This window comes from Ambystoma mexicanum, chromosome 4q, assembly GCF_040938575.1.
Source record: "Ambystoma mexicanum isolate Mex_15411 chromosome 4q, UKY_AmexF1_1, whole genome shotgun sequence".
NCBI classification, from domain to species: domain Eukaryota; kingdom Metazoa; phylum Chordata; class Amphibia; order Caudata; family Ambystomatidae; genus Ambystoma; species Ambystoma mexicanum.
The window spans coordinates 665,290,777-665,310,795 of NC_090928.1; the positions used below are offsets into that span (position 1 = coordinate 665,290,777).

Below are 20,019 nucleotides of genomic sequence, written 5' to 3' on the forward strand. Positions count from 1 at the left end.
GAGGCAGTGCCTCACTGAAGTTCGCAGCTCGGGGTGACAGGACCCTGAGAAGTTCCGGCACCAGAGCATACTTCCATCAGGACCCCACGCAGTAAGGACTAGGATAATCAGCTGGGTCAATAGTGCTATAATCACATAATTAGTAAAGTCGGATTAACGGACGCAGCTGCGAGGGACAGTGTTCCGAGTCACGGGACTCAGGGATTCTGTTCATCATTGAACTCCACCTACTGGTGGCAGTGACACACTGCAGGCTTGTAAACATCAAAGCCTGCACTACGCAGTGTGTGGTTGACAGGCACAGTCCCAGGGCAAACTGAATAGATATATAGGGCTCAAACCCGGGAGCAACTCCTGACAGACGGTCCCAAGGACAACTGTGGGAAACCAATCTGACCCAGATCTGTCCTACCTAGCTGCAAAGTAAAGTACGGTTGAGGGGGGCTGTTAGGAAAGATTTCATATTTGAATGTAATTTTCCCTCCATGTGGCAACCCCCAAACTTTTTGCTGCTGTTTTACACCCCGATATTACCTTTGCCAGAGAAGCGCAGCCCTCCGCCGCACTCCTAAGGGCTGTCGCTCAATTCTTATGGGGAAAATTAATGCCCTTAAGACAGTCAGTACTGGGAGACTTTGTTTCCCTTAGTCCTTTCCTCATGTTGCATCTTTTGTGCAACATGTAACAAGAGTGCAGTGTAATTTACTCTACCGCACTCTTGGGTCTCTAGTCATTCCAAAGGCCCTAGAAACTCTCGCTGGACTTATGAACTGTGCAGGTGTGTCACGGACAGGACTGGTGGCAGCTATCGTTTATCTTATGTTTTGAACCCTTTTTTGCCATGTTATCCACGCTTACCGCGTTTGGCACAAATAGCCACGCGGTTCTTTGTCCTGTCCTTTGGCCATTTTGCCCCTTCACCTTCCCCAGGTCGAGTCGACCTGGGTCAGTCCTTATTTGGTCATGCACTTTCCCACGAAACGCAAGGCTTTTGTGGGCTTCTGCATGCCTTGTGTATGTGCCTCCAGGATGTGGGCTGGGAGGTTTGTTCCCAATACACATCCTGGGTGCCAGAGAGTCTGGAGTGTCCTGAATGCCTGGGACCACCGTGGTCCGTGATTGGTCCACGTATGGAGTGAGTGTTTGTGAGCAGATCTCCCATTGGGTCCCCCCCTGTTTTGGCACTAAGGGAACTTTGGATAAGAGGAGGCCGAAAACACCACTACCATGACGATCTCCTAAGTTCACACCGAACAAGGGCTAAGGAGCCAAGTATCCTGCAATAAGAAGCCGAGTCGAGGAACCGCTGGTGACCCGCTGAAAGGTTTGGCACCCTGAGCTCGCTGTCGTTCTGCGAGACCCCTCTGCATCGGATCGTCCTAGAAGGTCTGCGAAGGTGCTTCGACCCATTGGAACAGTGGGACCAACTATTCTTGGCACCGTCATCAAACCCTGCAAGTAAGCCTCTTCGGAAGTGTCCCTGGGCCAACTAGTGGGCTACCCAGCTTACACGGGACGTTTGCTCTATTACCACCGCTGTTTCGGGGAAGCCCTCAAAACTTGGCCTACTGCTAGGTCTGTGTCCACGGCACCCTCACACCCTATTTCATACGCTTGGCATTGCCAGGTCTGAAGTGAGACGAGTGTGCCCGGACCAGAGTAAATGCAGTTGCTGTGTTGTCCTGCTGCAGTAACGACCTGTGCACGTTTGCTGCATTTGTGACCCCTTCGACCGTGAATCCTGCTACCGCGGAATCTACACGGTGTCGAGACATCCCAATTGTCGCATCTGAACCTGCCAGCAACGTGAACTGAACTGGCGAAGTCTGGGTCTGCCTGCATCGGGGACCAGTGAGTGGTCCATACCCCAATCGGTGAACATAGCGCAGGAACCCATTTCTTTTCTACCGCTGTTGCGAAATAGCGGATCCATCCCGCACTCTCACCCTGCCTCTGCCCGCAAGTGGAGGTCTTGCTTGAGTAGTGGGGACTGGTTCTTCATCGCTTCATCCACCTTCCTGAACTGTCAGAGACCATTGAAGAGACCCTATTTTGTCCATTGGCACAGGCGCTTGCATGTACTATTGAGCATAAGGCAACTCTCAACGTAGGGCTTGGACTGCCTCCTTGTTAGGTGTATTTCTGATGTCGAACTGGGTCTAACGATTACTTGCACTGCGCGTTTTCCTCCCCATCTAGGTGGTCTACATATTTCGCGCTCCTAACTCCTTAGACCCCTCAGTCTTGTATATATATTGTATTGATTGTGATGTGTTGGTTTACTTTAGTATTATTTTGATTCTTTGCTATGGTCGAAGTTACAAAGGCCTTGTAATAAATGTGTCTATATTTTTAATATAACACCTGTCTGGAGTAATTTGTAAGTGTCCTTGCTTTGTGTACTCATTGAGGTCTTTCAGTCACCCTCACCCCTCTTGAGACTTAGTCTTGACCGCCGCCATCGCTACCCTGATTGGTCTGGTTTGTCCAGAGGTTACCCTGTTCCAAGAAACTAGGCTGGCCTTCTGATCCTCTGCCCCTCCAGGTCAGAGTTCAGAAATCCATCTTAACAGGGGCATCCTAAGCACACTGCTCAAAAGTAGGTTATCGGCACAGTCAGAAATCATGATTAGATAGTACTCAGATGAGGACTGCGACGGCCCTCAGGACAGTGGCATCAGGATGAGTCAGGCTGTTCAAAGGGCAATGGGTGCCAGTAGGGGCCAGCTGCACGAGGTCAGGGGCATTATGGAAGACCCTGTAGCCTTCTCTCAGAGCATGGCAGAGTTAAGGAGAGAGGCCCGCAGAGGCAAAGGGAAAGGAAGTCCCACAGGGCATGTAGCGCTCAGACCCCCACCCCTGGGTGTGGCACACAAGAAGTATGGTGGCAAGAGGAAGGCAAGGCCATGAGCCAAGATGCTCAGAAAATTCTGCTGAGGTAAGCTGCCTCAGCAGCGAAGAATCAGAAGACAGGAGCTCTCAGGTGTCTGAGGACTCGTCATCTAGCAGTGTCAGAAGGCACAGAGACAAAAAGAGTAATCCTTCGGGCTACGGGGCTCAAGGTGACGTGGACAGTGCATGAAGCCACCCACGGTCATCCGAGTGGGATCCAACCAACATCATTACAGCTTATCTGAAGAGAAGGCCGAGGGCACCTTTGAGTAAAGAGGCCAGGAATAAGATGAGGGCAGAATGCCCCAAGCCCAGAGTGGGTGGCCAAGACCCGCGAGATCGATGAACCCATGCCGACCTTCATGGGAAAGTACAGCAAAGACATTAAAAATGGTATAGACCAGTCCTGGAGGTCATGCCAGGACAAGCTTCTCAATGTGGTTGGGCCAATCACGAAGATATGGAAACTGGTGGAGGAGGCCAAGCAGAAAAAGGAGGCTATTGACCCGTTGGTGCTTTCAGGCTGGGCACCGAGGGCAATATGTCTATTGGGCAATGCCAATAGTTCCATTGCAACAGAGAGAAGGTGGTCCATCCTCATGAAGATTGACTCCAAGCTAGCGGAGCTAGCCACCCCCCCCCCCCCCATCAGAAGCAGCAGCGGGTGCCAAGGGAAAGTTATTTGGTGATATGTTCATCAAGGACATGGCAGAATCTGCTAACACCTATGCTATGCTAGATAAAGCTCAGGCATCCCTGAAGATCTTCAGGAGAGATTTGAGACAGGGCTGGCAGGGGCGGCTCGGCCAGCCGGTATACGCACTACAGGCTCTCTGCGAGCAGAGTGCAATGGAGGGAATAGGATGACCAGCGAGCCAACCCCTTCTTTCCATCCAGAGGAAGAGGCAGAGGGTGGAGAGCCAGTGGCAAGCAACAGCAAAATAACTCAGGTAAGGGAACCTTTACCACAAGTTGGTACGGTGAACACATACATCCCACCAGTGGGGGATACAGGGGAAGTGGCGCAGCATATACACAGGTGGAGAGAGATATCTTCAGACTCCTGAGTTTTGCAGACAGTAGAAGGGTTCCTTTCAGAATGTTTACAGAATCCAGTGCAGGGATACGCTGCGAGGCTGATCAGGTTCAACAGAGAAGACGACATATTGCTAGACAACGAAATAGAAAAGTTGCAGCTAAAGGGGGCCATCAGATCAGCGGTCAGGGAGCAAGGAGGCTTTTTAAGCAACATGTTCTTGGTGAAAGGCAGACGCAAGGTGATCAACCTCAGAGAACTGTTTTTCTTTTATACAGACACTTCAAGGTGGAGGGAATCCATCTGTTGAGGGACATACTGCAGAAGGGAGACTGGCTGGCACAAATAGATCTCAGGGATGCATATCTGATGATCCCCATACACCAGAGTCAACGACCGCTGCTGCTGCAGTTTCTTTGGAGATGTCAGAGATGGGAGTTTGTAAATCTCCCATTCGGGCTAGCATCAGCACCTTGGTGCTTTACCAAGCTGATGAATCCAGTAGATGGACAACTCAGAGCAGAGCTTCAGATTAATTATTTAACTGGACGATATATGCATAATGTGCCTGGAAAGGGATCTGCTCTCAAAGCAGGTGAAGGTTGCAATCGACTTATTGCAACATGATCAACTGGGAAAAATAAATAAAAATCAGAGCTGACCCAGTCAATGGAATGTCTGTGTTTTGTTCTAGATATAGTACAGGGAACCCTCAAGCTACCCTTACAGAAGGTAAATTCTATCAAGAAGGAGATGAGGACCATGATGTCAAAAGATGTAATATCGTCGAGGGGGTTGGCCAGGCTGATAGGCTGTCATCTTGGATTCAGACCATTTTTCCTGGGCCCCTTCATTATCGGGCATTACAATGACTAAAGATAAAGCATATCAGACAGGGCTTGCCATATTAGCAGAGAGTTGCTATATCTCAGGAGGCGAGAATGGAACTGGAGTGGCGGTACCCCCACGTGGAGGCCTGAAATGGCAGGGAGATTTTTGGTTCCTACCCAAACTCATAGTCGGACACCAGTTGTTGGGGCAGGGGAGCCGGTGTGGCGATCCGCCGATCGTGGCGAGGAGGAGCTAGCCCTCCACATCAATTGCCTCAAATTGCTAACAGAATCATTTGCAATACAATGCTGGACACAGGAAGGGGCAAAGTGCTCCATGGTTATCAAGATGGAAAATGTGTCGCAGTCAGATACATCAACCGCCTGGGCGGGACAAGATTCAGGATGCTAGCAGAGTTAGCAAAGGACTTCTGGTGTTGATGCCTTCAGAGGAGAGTCAGTGTGACGGCAGACCATCTGCCGGGTATAACAAAGTAGCAAACTGGAATTCAAGACACCCGAGGGACTCCAGCGACTGGCAGCTGGAGGAGTCAGTGAGGTCCATGTCAGATGGATCTATTTACCTCGAGATTGAACAAGAAGCTGTCACGATTTATCAGTTGGAGACCGGATCCGGAACCAACAGCGACAGATGCCTTTCTCCAGGTGTGGGGACCAGCAACAGAATACACATTCCCTCTGTTCGCCATGATACCACGGACGCTTGCACAGGTCAGGAGACAGGGAGCAAGAGTGATACACGTGACTCCCGATTGGAGAGGTCAGGCTTGGTTTCCGGACCTTCTGGAGAAGTCGTACAATAGTCCAACTTTGCTGCCTCGGAGAAGCTATTGTGCTAGGGCCAGCAGGGGCGGTCCACCCACTGGTTCAGACAGGGAATCTGAGTCTGGTAGTATGGTCGATTTCAGGAGATCCTGTGCTAAGCCAGGACTTTCAGGAGAGGCTCAGGAATTCATCAGAGAATCCTGGGCTCCTGGAACCAAGGCAGCCTACAGAGGCGCATGGCATAAATGGAGTAATTGGTGCATGGAGAGGGAGGTCCATCCCGCTCGAACGGATGTAGTTCATGTTGTGGTCTTTCTAGCTAACCAGGCGGCTCAGAGTAAAGCATACCGAACCATTAACACATATCGTTCAACTATTTCAGCTGGACATGAATACGCAGAGTGGGGCCCTGTAGGCGAACATCCGCTGATATGTAGGTTATTAAATTGGGATAAAAAAAAAATATATATATGAGACCACCGGCTCCAAAATATTCTCGTCTTTGGGATATGAGCGTAGTGTTAAGGATGTTTGAGTCATGGCTGGAAAACTAGAACCTATCCAGGAAAGCCCTATGGGTGAAACTACCTTGCTCTGCTTAATTTCGTGCAGGCAGGTCTCAGAGGTCAAAGCTTGGAGGTTGACAGGAAATGTTTTTCACCTACTGGTGAAACTTTTTAATATAGCGCAAAGAACTAAGACTGATCAGGACATTTGATTTTGCAGCTTTCCCAGACCGACCCAGATTATGGCCAGTCAGATGCCTGAAGGTTTATGAAAGTATCGCAGCACAGTTTAGGCCTGCAGGGGAATCACAATTAATAGCGGTCAAGAAACCTTTTAAGGCAGTGGCGTCAGCTACCCTGGCAAGATGGGCAAAATGGCGCATGAGCCAAGCAGGCATTGATGTAGGACTTCACGGAGCACATTCAATTAGGGGTGCATTGGCATCCACAGCATTCAAGATGGGCGCTCGCCTAGAAGACATTTTGAAAGCGGCGGACTAGTCGAACAAGTAGACTTAAGAATTTGTATTTTCAACCAGGTGTCTAGGTTGGTGGTAAGCTCTAAACAAGCATAATCCAAGCCTCTGGGTCTTGACATTGAATACAGATTTTTAATACATTCATAATAGAAAGTCATGATTCTATTAAAGACAGAGGCAAAGGATTATGCCACCCTTTCAATCGCGAAGATAGAATGACATGACTGAAAGTAATACGACTGCAGAAGTTTTATGTAGAAGTTTTATCGCAGATGTATTGTGTTCCTTTTTGCGATTGCCTACCCAGTTGAGAATAGTTTGTGCATTGCTGCTGTCTGTGTCTCGACAGCTACAGAACCCAAGGCATTGGGATCATGAGGAATGATCTAATGTTTGATGGATGGTGCAAGAGTTTACCCGTTGGGACGCAGGTTTCGGTTATCGGTCAAGAGGACAGAGGTATGGGAGATGATTGGACAGTTTGGATCATGTGGAAAGTTGAACCAATTATATGCAAACTTCAAGATCACTTGTATTTCATGGAAGTTGTAGTTATTTTACAGTTTGTTGGAAAGTTATGGTCATTGTTTTTGCTGCTCGAGAAGTAAAGCATTAAAGAGTTGAGATGAGCATAATTCTTGCCTGCCTTTGCGTCTTGAATAGAATAATGACTTTCTATTATGAATGTATTGAAAATCTTTATTATGCCTAGATTGCTGCAGACACCACTGTAGTCGGCACAGGTAATGAATGGGTTGGGGATGAGGCTGTAGTCCTGGACCTGTCCCTTAAGTGCCAATTGTGGGCCATTGGAAAGGTGAGGTTGCATAAATCGGCATGCTGTGGGCAACAATAAAATGTAAGGTGGAGCGCGCTAAAGAGTGGGAAAGAAAGAGCTTAAGATGTTCGTGTCAGGCGGCAGCCGAACGCTGTGTACATCGCAAGCCATTAAGGCGCAGTAGCTGTAGCCTGTACCTAGTCCTGCATTGAGTGAGTGCCACGTGACGAGCTAGAAGGAGGGGCGGGGGTTGGTTATAACCGGCGCTGCCCATCACGCTCTGCGACGCACTGTAGCGAAGAAAGTGCTCTGTCACGGCAGACGCTCAGAAATAGAAGAGGGACTTTAAAAAAAAGGATAGCCTCACCCTGACTCAGTACAGTCACGTGCCCGAAGACATCTGTGGTCAGCACGGGGAGCTACGAATGGATAGCCTCTCGAAACACGAGATGGATGGCACGTGTTGTCCCTCAAGGTTCCCGTGTTTTATTAAGTTATTTTTCTGCAGTCGCCAGCTCCCCTTTCCAGGCAAGTTAGCCTTTATGCCATTACCGAATTAATGGGTTTTTGGTGCAATGACGCAGTAGTTACAGAGATGCCATTTTTGCATATCAAATGCTCAAGAATGCAGTTTCTTCTACGAGGTCCGAATCTCGCGGTCCTGCAGTCACAACATTATTGAGGGTGCTTCGAGGCATTTAAATGCTGGTACAGCTGAATGTTTTGGAGGGTCCCCACAGCAAACCATCCAGTTCTTTCCAAGTGTCTAACAGGCTACGTGGACGTACCAAACTGGAGTTTCTTGAAATGTGTGCACTTTATAATTGAATAATGTAACACATAACCATCACCACGTTCAGAGAAGAAAAAAAAAGGCTTGGGATGGCGGCGTACTCTACTGCCGGTCTAATTACAATAGCCTATTTGCACATGCAGCAACTAACAAATGGCGTTTCAATATATCTACCCATTCGAAACCCCCGGAAATCTGGCTTGGTAAGGTTAACTGTTGCACGCAACAGGGAACCAGAACTACTCCGTTAACACAAATTAATCCATGCAGATATAGTGAAGCTCGCCGTTTTTTTGTGGGCTAGAGGGGTAACATTATCCATCCGTAAAACACTAATCCAACCCCGGGTTTCACTTGCATCCTGATAATTGTAGTCCTTGGTTCCCCATTATAAATCTAGAACAACAAGTGCCAGAATGCAAAGTAAAATAAATACTGGACTAGCGTCTCCCGAACGTATAAGTTCGCATGCATATGTAATGCATAACTGATGAACATCTGTGCACGCCCTGCAGTGCCCCATGAGTCCGGTCTATGGGGATCCAAGCTCCACTGGATTTAGCGTTGAACAAGATTGCACATTTATCCATAGAAATGCATACCGGCCTAAAGTAGTAAGTTATAGAAAAAGGAGGAGCATAAGCATGACTGAAGGTAGTTACCTTCATCAATCAAAACATATCAATGAAATAACAAAACACTGCCATCGCAATCGCATACTAAGCAAAAAGTTTAACCTCCATAATTGGGTCAACTTTAACCACTTCAGTAGTTGACAGGTTGAGATGGGGTCACCGACTACAAACACGCTTAAATAAGCAAACCAACACTAGGAGGCGCTGTTGCACCCGACGAGTATACACTGCTCAAAAAGGATGCCCAAACACATAAGAGGTTGAGCGGGTGGCACTCCCCAAACAGCTATGCACGAATGAAAGGTGATGACAGCTACACAGAACAAGGGATGCTCACTGTGGTGTCTATTCCCTCCCGCCATATGATGCTCACGGCACCTACCCATGGAGCCGCTGGGTCCCCTTCGTGGGGCAATCTCTGGGCGTGGAGGAGAGGCGGGTGCAAGCGGAGCCAGGGGTGTGATGACAGGGGCGGTGGGCCTGCGGTCCGGAGGCACTTCCTCCTCTGTGGGCGCCGAGGGCTGAGTGCTCTCCGGCGCCGACTCCTCCCAGGCCGGCTTCTTCCTCTCCTCAAAAGCCGGCGCCCGAGGCAGCTCCCCTGCGCCAGGAAAGCGCACGTTAAACGGTGGGTGCGAGAAGTCGCCGGCACCTCCAGTCAGATCAAGCACCTCTCCGTCCCCGAAGTCATCCTCCTCCCAGGGCCTCCTCTCAGTCGTTTCATCGTCTTCCTCCTCCTCCTCCTCCTCCTCGACCATCACCTGGCGCTGCGGAGGCGGCTCCGGACGCTCCTCGGCTGCGTGGAAGCCTCCGCTGGAAGTGATGGACGGGGATTGGGTGGGGGGCTGCTCTTCCATGGCCGATAGTGTGGCTGATGCGGGAAGGAAGCTGGGCGGGTGGCACGAGCCTGCTGATGGTGTCGAGACCGGAGGGGGAGTGGTGGTGTGCTGCCGGCTCACAGCGCAGACAGAGGAGGAGGGAGAGCAATCACGCCCTGGTGACTCAAACAAAACCACGGTGTCCGTAGCGCCTCCCTCGCTAGCCCTTGGGCCCGCCCCTCCGCTCCTGCCCGCCCTGTGAGTCTTTCCGGGTGGGCACGCTAAAGGGGCATATATGGGATGAAGTGTCTCCGCTACCACTACTTCCATAACCGCTTTTCATTGTTTGAAATAAGACAATGGATTACACCTTGACACACAGCCCTTGCATATGCCAGTAGGCAGGGGGTGTAGCTAGGTACACCCATCGCAGTTGTGCACAACCTCAATCACTGTGGTAGCCTCGCTGCCATGGCAGACTAGTGACATTTTTGGCATCCATATACCTTTTCTCACAATATATATCTACGTAGCTTTTTCTTTAAACTTTTAAAGCCATTTACATCGTGTTTCATAATATGAATAGTATGATGATTTAGAATTGAACCGAAGTTGAATCCAAGATACCCTTGCTCTGGACCAGCTACAACTCTACATACTAGCAGAAGCTGCTCATGCATCTCAGAACCCTAACCCTTTAAATCAGACACTGTACAGACATCAGCACCTTAGAGGCCCAGTGCCACCCGGTCTTAGGTGGGGGCAGGGCAAGCCATACCCTGAGCATGCAGACCCTAGCCTCCTTGCTGGCACAAGAGTCCCACAGCATCATAGCCTGCAGGCCAATGCTCACACTGTAATGGCTTGCAGGCCTAAATGAGACACAGACTCAGTCTTTCCCTTCTAGAGTCTGCAGTCGGCCTGAGTCATGTGCTTGCAGTTGCTCCTTTTAGTCATGGCCACCTTAAAAGGGCAATACGCATGGGAGGGCCACACATAACACTGCCCATCTTAAAAGGACAATACCCATGGAAGGGTCACACACCACACTCCTTTTTCATAACAAACAACAAATGTTACTGAAATACAAACGGACTCCGCCCGCCCCCTTACAGAGACAACACTTTGCCCACTTCGGAATTATAGCATCGACAAATTGGGGGATGAAACACTGGCGCATGCACAATTGCAGCCATGTAACATATACTAAAAACTCTACATAAATCCAGCGGGTGACAGGGTTGGCGAACTGCTGGTGATATATTGGCAGTTCTACCCAATCTCACAAGACCATTTATTAACCTGAGATACGTTGAACTATACCCACTGAATGACACCATGGTTAGCTGCTGGCATCATTTAGAGCATCAAGAAAACAAACAGCGGTGCAAGGGAGGCAAAGCCCACACCTAACAATCCCTCAATTAGGTTTAAAAAACCTTTAACTTCAGACAAAAATGTGTAAGGGGGCAAGACTATCTAATGCATAAAAATTGATGCCAATCGGAAAGCTATCGGTTTAGGAGAGCATGATACCTCAACCAGACGCATGAGGCAGTGAGTACACAATATCAACAATTTTATTTTATCAAAAACAAATTTAAAATGCAATAAAATTGCCAGATAAACACAAATTAATAAGATACCATTATTAAATAATGAGTTAAATATTCAGTGCAACAATGAAACAGACAGGGTTATGTCTTGTGGGCTTCTAATGTCTAGCCCGGTGTGTTGTCACCAACAACAAAAGTGTCTTGTGCTTTGCAAACTTGCTCAGTCAAACATAATCAAACACTCCATTCATACTATTCTGAAATCACTCGTACTCATTCTTCCTTTCATCAGAATATACCAACATGTTTCTTTCCAGCTTCATATGTGAAAAATTGTATGGAAATTCGTCAGGGACTGTCTGCAATCCACTGAATGCACAAATCTAAAAAAATTGTGTTTATAAAAGAGAGAAGACAATATTTAAACCAAACACATCTAAGAGCTTTACATGAACTTAGTTAGTAATTGTGTTTTTACACATAGGCACCATGTAACTCAAAAGAGAGAAACAGTTGCGGAAAGCCCTTCAATAGTTCTCATAGAAACCAACGATCAAAGTCATCACCTGCAAAAGAACAGACATTGGTGTGAGTGTCCATATGTCTGGGGGTAGATCTTTAGAACAGATGGACGCAACATTGATCTATTTAATCGGAAAGGGCGCCACACACAAAAGAGATAACAATTCTCAAAAGGAGGGGCACAATTGGGGCCGCTAGAGAAAGAAAGAGGTGTAGAGTTATAAGCAATAGTCCTAATATAATGGCAAGGACTGATTGTCAACAGGCTGCAGGGGAGGTGGAACATACCCTCTGGGAGTAGAATGATTTTGACTGGTGACACATAAGCTAGAATGAAGACTTAAGAGCCGCTGTGGATTAATATCGGATGTGGACTACGGCTTACCGGGTAAGGATAACAAAGCCGCATGTCGTTAATGGCACATCTATGCTTCTGGTTGATGCAGTTATACATTCAATGTCCTCATCGAAAGTCATCCGGACTCTGACCAGAGTGAAGGCATGTGGATAGCACTACTTCCGTTAGGTATCTTTCGCCTGAAAAAGAAGACAAGAGTGCGATGAAAACCGGCGGGCTGTAGTTAAGGTAGCCCTTAACACTGTAGCTGCTCTTAGACTGTTGGATCTGTACAGGTCATGGTGTCTGCCTGTGGGTGGGGATAGCAGTGCAGTGAAATCGGTGATGTTATTACCCCACGTCAATGGACCCCTTTGCCCACTGGATGACATGCGGTGTAGGGGATACACAACACAGGCGAAGAATGCCGGTTGCGGCTGACTGATGAGACGGTCCAGTGAGGTTGCGCAGGACCCTATATGTCAGAGAAACGAAATATATGTAACCAATCTATACTAAGATTCAGCCAGTTGTTGTGATGTCAGGCAACGAGGCACAGGCCCCTTATAAGGGAGGTGCCTTCAAAATATGCACAAAGCAGAGAGTTACCTCGGATGGGTTATGCCGATGATGGAGATTGATTAGAAATAACCCTGTAACTGTGGAGCATTAGGTTTCTTAGAGCTGAGTTCGAGGCTCCTAATAGCCAAGTAGCATGTCCCCCGTTCCTGAGGTAAAAGGAGAGGGGAGAATCCCATTAGTAATTCCGCAGTGTGACGTGTCGGCATGCACTCTGTGACTAGAAAATAGGCTGCACCAGAGATGCATGAGGATCTGAGAGAGTGGCATCCCCGGTGTCGACAGAAAGCCGTGGGGAAGAAAAGCACTTACCTGTGTTAAGGACAGCGTCCATACGTCTAGTTTCTTCTCAGGTCTCAGAATCACCTGGCGAGTGTAATCACATGATTATACCCTTAGCTGATATACGTAAATGAAGGTGTTCTGTGCGTTCTTATTGGTCAGTCACCTACAAGCCCTAGGCTACGTCCATAGTCACCATCAGTCAGGAGGCGTGTGCATCCGTTAAAGGGCTAGTAGCACTTCTGAGGAAGTGTTGATATGTATTAATTGGTAGATGGATAAATGGATAATGTGAGAGCTAAAAAACCTAGTACCCTCGAGCTGTACTTTACTGATTACTGTGTGGGTGGACTTGATCAGTAAATCACCCGGTAAGGGTTAAAGAGCGGCTACTGACATGCCAATGCAATCATCATGTGTGCTAAGTGCTAGCACCATAGATGGTGGGCAGGCCGAAAACGTCCTGAAAGTAGGTCCGTGCAGGCTGGTCTCTGAGTCTTGTCCCCATACCACATTTATCTGGTTGAGCGGACAAATGTTCAGGTGCAAATGGATAACATTTGAGAAGTAAACTTACTAATTGAGCCAGTCGATTCTCTCATTAAGACTAGTAACCAAACTTTTAGTCAGAAAGATGAGTTGTTCTTTATGTAGAAGTACAATTTTGTCTTTATTGGCATCCATACTTGGAATAAGTTTATAGATCACTGACCATTTAAAATCGTCAGGTGCATGCATCTTCTCTATCCAGTGGTCGACCATAGGGGCGTTGGCAGTGCAATTTTTGAGACAACTTTTGTGCTCTCCGATTCTGAGTTTGATTTTTCTCAGTCTTCCCTATGTAGATCAAATTGCAGGGGCACCAAATGGCATAGATAACCATGGATGAGTTACAATTGGTATGTAATTCTGTTGCCAGGGGAAGCGTAGACGCAGATCAATCTCAGTACTCTTAAAGGTAAATCGACAGTAGGTGCAATGGCCGCATGGAAAATGACCCTTCACAGGTGGGAGTCCCCATTGTTCTGACAGCGTGGATTGTTTAAAGGGTTTGAGACTTATATCATTCCTTGTCAGTTGTTCCTTAATATTCTTACTCTGTTTGAAGGCTATCACGGGTCTGGGTACTGGGGTAGCACCCTTTTCTAGCACTTTCCAATTTTTCAGAATAATATTTTTGATGGCATTGGAGGAATGGCTGTATGTGTTGACAAATACCAGTTTTTCCAGAGTATCTTTAGTTAGAGACCGATCTTTGTACTCTAGCAGGGCCTCACAGTGGTTGTTTTTAGCTCTTTTAAGAGCTTTTCTAGTGATGTCATGAGTGTATCCCCTCAGGTTCAATAGCTTTTCCATTTTGTTTGCTTCTGTAATGAAGTCCGATTTTCTTGTACTATTGCGTTTAAGTCTCAGGCACTGGCCCAGTAGGAGGTTATCTCTCACATGTTTGGGATGGAAACTGTTGAAATGGAGTACAGAGTTCCTGTCTGTAGGTTTGTTATATGGTCTGACAAAGATAGTCTTGGAGTCTGCATCTACTCTAACAGTAATGTCCAGGAAGTTGAGGGTTTCTGAACTAAAGTTGGAGGTGAATTTGAGGAACCTGTCTTGGGTGTTGATTCATTTTAGAAATTCTTGTAACTCTGTGGTTGATCCATACCAGATGATGAAAATATATCGTCAATGTATCTTCTCCATCTGCGGATCTGGTTGAAAAAGGGGTTGTTGGTGTTCATGATCTTGCTCCGTTCGAATAGCTCCATGTACAGATTGGCGATACTGGGTACCAGAGTGGCACCCAAGGCGGTGCTTTGGATCTGCTGGTAGAAGTCTCCATTGAAATGGAAGTAACTTTCTACCAAACTCATCTCTGCACACCACAGTATAAAAGAGATGGGAGTAGTTCCTACTGTGTGGTCCATTAATAATTTCTCTTCAAGCATGTCAATGGATGCTCTCTGTGGGATACTAGTGTATAATGCAACCACATCGAGACCCAAGAGGATTTCTGTAGTGGGATCAAAGGGAGCACCTTCGACTTCCTTTATGATCTGCATTGTGCCCTGCACATAGGAGGCCATTTTGCAGACCAGAGGTTGGAGAAAGGCTTCTGCAAACCAAGAAAGAGGTTTGAGCACTGAGTTTATTCCTGATACTATAGGTCTGCCTGGGGGATCCTGCATTGACTTATGTATCTTGGGTAAGGTGTAGATTTGAGGTATGCAGGGTTTCTCTTTTGTGAGGAAGTCAGCTTCTTTGGAGGAGATCCAGCCTCTCTGCCTTGCTTTTTCAACTTTCAGGCCAATGGTCTCTTGAAGTGTCTTGGTTGGATCATCTGCAAGATGTCGATAACTGTTTAAGTCCAAAAGCTGCTTGTTCGTTTCCCTCACATAACTGTCCCTTTTTTGTAGGACTATTGCGCCCCTTTTGTCCGCCTTCCGGATTATGATGGTCTCATTGGCTAGCAAATGTTTAATCGCTGACTTTTCCCTGGTGCTCATGTTTGTAAAGGTAGGCGTCCCTTTAATTTTTTCTTCCAGTGTATTGAAATCATGCAGGAAATTTCTGTAGAATGTTTTGCTTCGGCCGTTTGTGCCTGTGATGGCACACAGTAAGTGGACTTGTTGTGGAGGCTGGTGTCCGATTTGTCTGTTTCGTGTCCATCGTCCTGGAAATGTTGGAAGAGATGAATCTTCCTCATGAAATGGAAAAAGTCTTGGTGGAAGAAAAAGGGGTTTTCCTTATTGGTGGGTACAAACCCCATTCCTCTTTCAAGTACTTTTAATTTGTCCTCTGTAGGTGAATAGGAAGATACGTTCACCATAATGCATGCATGCTGCGGGTCACTCTCGGTTCAAAGTCCCAGTCCTCTGGGCTCCTCTCTGAAAAAGGAGGAGGCTGATTGGTGGTTCCTCTGTTAGTTTGGTTGTTCCCGATTTGTGGTCTCGTCACCATTGGAGCTACCATTGCTAGAGCTGAAAGAGGTATTTCTGAAATTGACCTTTTTCTGTCCTCCTGTAGTGGTCCCATCACTCTGTACGGGTTGGTAGTAATTCTCCTGGGTATATCTAAAGGCCTTGTCGTGAGTAAAATTTGTCAGATCTTTATTAATTTGTCGGATTCTATCCCTTAATGTATCTTCCTTGAAGTTGGTCATTTCTAGCATTAAGGTGTCTGGTCTTTTTTATAGAGGTCTAGCGTTACTGCCTTTTGTATTTCTTCTTCCAGGGTTTTTAAGTCCACCAGGATTTTTTCAGTCATTTCTGATGCTGTATCAATTATTAGGATGACCCAAGCTCTTCCACACTTGTTTGCCACGTAACTCCATTGGAGGATGACATTTTAGTTGTCCAAGAAGAGTCGCGGTTCATTTCGAATTACTAGTCCCTGGGGTAGGGTGCCCTTCCTCAAATATTCCAACATGATGCAACCGTGTAGTTCCGTTCTGATTAGTTGTTTTTTAAGTTGGCTCAGTTCATCCCAATTGATGATGATGGATGTCGCTTCGGCTGAACCTCCCAACCCTGAGGCTTTTTCCAATAATTCTTTGACATATTGTTTGTAATAACTCCTGCACTGTTCAAGTGCCATTTTTAGAAAGACAAAGATGCAGGACTGTTTGTAGCTTCAAATCGAGCAGGAATGTATTACTCTAACCGTATTTAATAATCACTGCAGAGAGAAGGCCACTAGTCAATGCTAATCTCTACACTCTAACTGCTTCCACCGTGCTGTAATGTAACTTCACGGTCCAGCGACCATACAAGAAACCAAGAAAACAAGGAGAGGTGCAAGGGAGGCAAAGCCCACACCTAACAATCCCTCAATTAGGGTTAAGAAACCTTTAACTTCAGACAAAACTTTGTTAGGGGGCGAGACTATCTAATGCATAAAAATGGATTCCAATCGGAAAGCAATCTGTTTAGGAGAGCATGATACCTCAACCAGACTCATGAGGCAGTGAGTAGACAATATCAACAATATTATTTTATCAAAAAGAAATTAAAAATGCAATCAAATTGCCAGATAAACACAAATTAATCAAAGGCCATTGTTAAATAATGAGTCAAATATTCAGTGCAACAATGAAACAGACAGGGTTATGTCTTGTGGGCTTCTAATGTCTAGCCCTGTGGGTTGTCACCAACAAAAAAAGTGCTGTGTGCCGTGCAAATTTGCTCAGTCAAACACAATCAAACACTCCATTCATACTATTCTGAAATCACTCATACTCATTCTTCCTTACATCAGAACATACCAACATGTTTCTTTCCAGCTTCATATGTGAAAAATTGTATGGAAATTCGTCAGGGACTGTCTGAAATCCACTGAATGCATTAAACTAAAAAAATGGTGTTTGTAAAAGAGAGAAGACAATATTCAAACCAAACACATCTAAGAGCTTTACATGAACTTAGTAATTGTGTCTTTACACATAGGCACCATGTAACTCAAAAGAGAGAAACAGTTGCAGAAAGCCCATCAATAGTTCTCATAGAGACCAGCGGTCAAAGTCATCACCTGCAAAAAAAACAGACATTGGTGTGAGTGTCCATATGTCTGGGGGTAGATCTTTAAATAGATCAATGTTGCGTCCATCTGTTCTAATCAGAAAGGGCACCACACACAAAAGAGATGACAATTCTCAAAAGGAGGGGCACAATTGGGGCAGCTAGCGAAAGAAAGAGGTGTAGAGATATATGCAATAGTACTAATATAGTGGCAAGGGCTGGTTGTCAAAAGGCTGGAGGGGAGGTGGAACATACCCTCTGGGAGTAGGATGGTTTTGATGGTGACACATAAGCTAGAATGAAGACTTAAGGGCCACTGTGGATCAATATCGGATGTGGACTACGGCTTACCGGGTAAGAATAACAAAGCTGTGTGTCGTTAATGGCACATCTATGCTTCTGGTTGATAGAGCATGCCTACAAACTGCGGGAGCACAGCTTTGCATGCATTTTAACTGGGGGCCCCTTTAAGCTTATATGCCTTCCATGCAGGCTCACAGCCTCAAGACACATGTTAACTGATCCCTCTTTGAGCATTTGCAGGAGACCTGTTCACTTCTAATCAGTGTCCATTCACGATAGTTACTACCACAGGTCAAAGTCAGTGGATGGCTCATTTCCAAAAAGACCGGCAAAGCCGCGCCTGGGATCACCAGGAGCCACATTGGCTTAGTCCCCTGATGGTGGGGCAGGCAGCAAGAAGCAGGTAGCAGGGTTTCTAGGCTGCGGCAGGTTCAGGCTCGGGCAGTGCCTTGACGTTGGCAGGGCAGGAGTGGGAGCAGGCAGCAAGACGTGGGAGCAGGGCATCTAGGCTGCACCAGATTCATGCTCCGTCAATCACTTGATGTTGGAAGGACAGGAGTGGCAGCTTGCTGGCCAGGCAGGGTGACATTAGTGCAAGATTTCGGGCCTCTTGCTCTCCCTCGAGCGGCACCAGCCAGCCCCCCTTTTTGTCCAGAGGTTGTTGGCATAACTCTGCCAACCCTAGGGGGCGCACAATCACTCATGTGGGCTGCCACCCTCTTTCCTGTTTGGATCTAGTTCGGTCCTTCCCCTCCTTCAGGCAGGAGACACTGCTGTAGATGACAGGGCAGCAGTCCTGGCCAGTTCTAGCTTTCCTCCTTGCTGGCAATAAAGTTGGGCAGGTGATGTCCCAGTTCACAGGCTGGCAGACACCCGCACTCGAGGCTGTATAGGCCTGGGCGTTGATTGGTAGGACAGGTAGGGCAACACTGGTTATTCACACAACAAAGTTTCAAAAGCCGTAAAAAAGAAATTTAGAAAGTTATGATAACTATTCACATGGTATCCGATACGGGATATCCTGATTATTCTTACTTAAAACAACACAAGCTAGCCATGAGAAGCATAGAGCAATATAATGTCACACTGAAAACATCTTTTTTACCATGAGTTTTACTCATTTATTTCACAAAGGTGAGTATATTTATCAAGTGCATAAAGTCATTGGGGGTCATTCCGAGGTTGGAGGTAAGGGATTACCGGCGCCTGTAAGGGCACCGATGGCGGTAATTCCTTACCTCCGTATTCCGAGTTCCCTTTGCGGGTCCCTCTTTACCTCCTTTTACCTCGCTTTTAGCAGGAGTAAATTACGGGACCCGCAAAGTGACCTTGGAGTAAATTACGGCACCGTAACGTAATTTATGGTGCCGTAATTACCTCCTTCCCCAATCCCATTGGGGGTCATTCCGAGGTTGGAGGTAAGGGATTAACGGCGCCTGTAAGGGCACCGATGGCGGTAATCCCTTACCTCCGTATTCCGAGTTCCCTTTGCGGGTCACTCTTTACCTCCTGCTTTTAGCAGGAGTAAATTACGGGACCCGCAAAGTGACCTTGGAGTAAATTACGGCACCGTAATTTACAGTGCCGTAATTACCTCCTTCCCCATTCCCATTGAGCCCTATGGGGGCAGAAATGGGGATGGGGAAGGGCTATGGTGAATGGGGAATTACCGGTCCATCCAACCTTGGAATGGACCGGTAATTACTCCATTCACCATGCCGGTATTCCATGGAGTAAATAGCTCCATAGTTGCCAACCATGGAGCTATTTACTCCATGGTGTAGTCCTAACTCGGAATGAGGGCCATTGCTTTTAACAAAGACATAACATTGACAAATAAAACAAAAAACTATTTCATTTGATACATCTGCTGGTTGACTGTTCGAATGAAAACCAAGAACAAAAAAGGAAAAAATGAAAAGATGAAAAGAACCATTCAGTTCAGTTGATTAAACAAAATGTGAATACATTTGTAAAGGTCTGCCAGTTGATTAGGCAAGATGTAAATACATTTATACAGGTCTGCCAGTTAATTAGGCAAGATGTAAATACATTTATACAGGTCTGCCACTGGTGGCAGAGTGTCAGGGCCTCGCCACTTTCTTCGCTCCCCCATGCAGGAGTGGTGGGCAGGACGCTGCCGGTACCAGAGGGCGCACAAGCACTCTTGCAGCGCTGGAACCCTCACTTGCTCATTGCACTTCTTGGTGACAGGTATCAGGGCCATACTCCCTATTCTGCTCCCCCAGGCAGGAGCACTGCTGCTCTTTCTCTCGATCTTCCTATGGCAGCAGGAGGCTGCTCTTAGTCCTATGCCCATTTAACATCGAGACATTTGGGAGTCACAAAAACTCGGTCAGATTATCCTCTGCTTCTACT

At 47.0% G+C, this 20,019-nt stretch overlaps 1 protein-coding gene across 1 annotated transcript in view; it reads right to left on the bottom strand.

The window, feature by feature from the left end:
• The window catches only part of RTN4 (reticulon 4), a 543,567-nt gene extending 533,822 nt beyond the window's left edge, over positions 1 to 9,745 (bottom strand). Inside the window, exon 1 of the mRNA XM_069608239.1 lies at positions 9,118 to 9,745. Within this exon, the coding sequence (XP_069464340.1) occupies positions 9,118 to 9,589 (472 nt within the window). The 5' untranslated portion in view covers positions 9,590 to 9,745. The remainder of the gene's footprint in view (positions 1 to 9,117) is intronic.
• Positions 9,746 to 20,019: the final 10,274 nt, after the last annotated feature.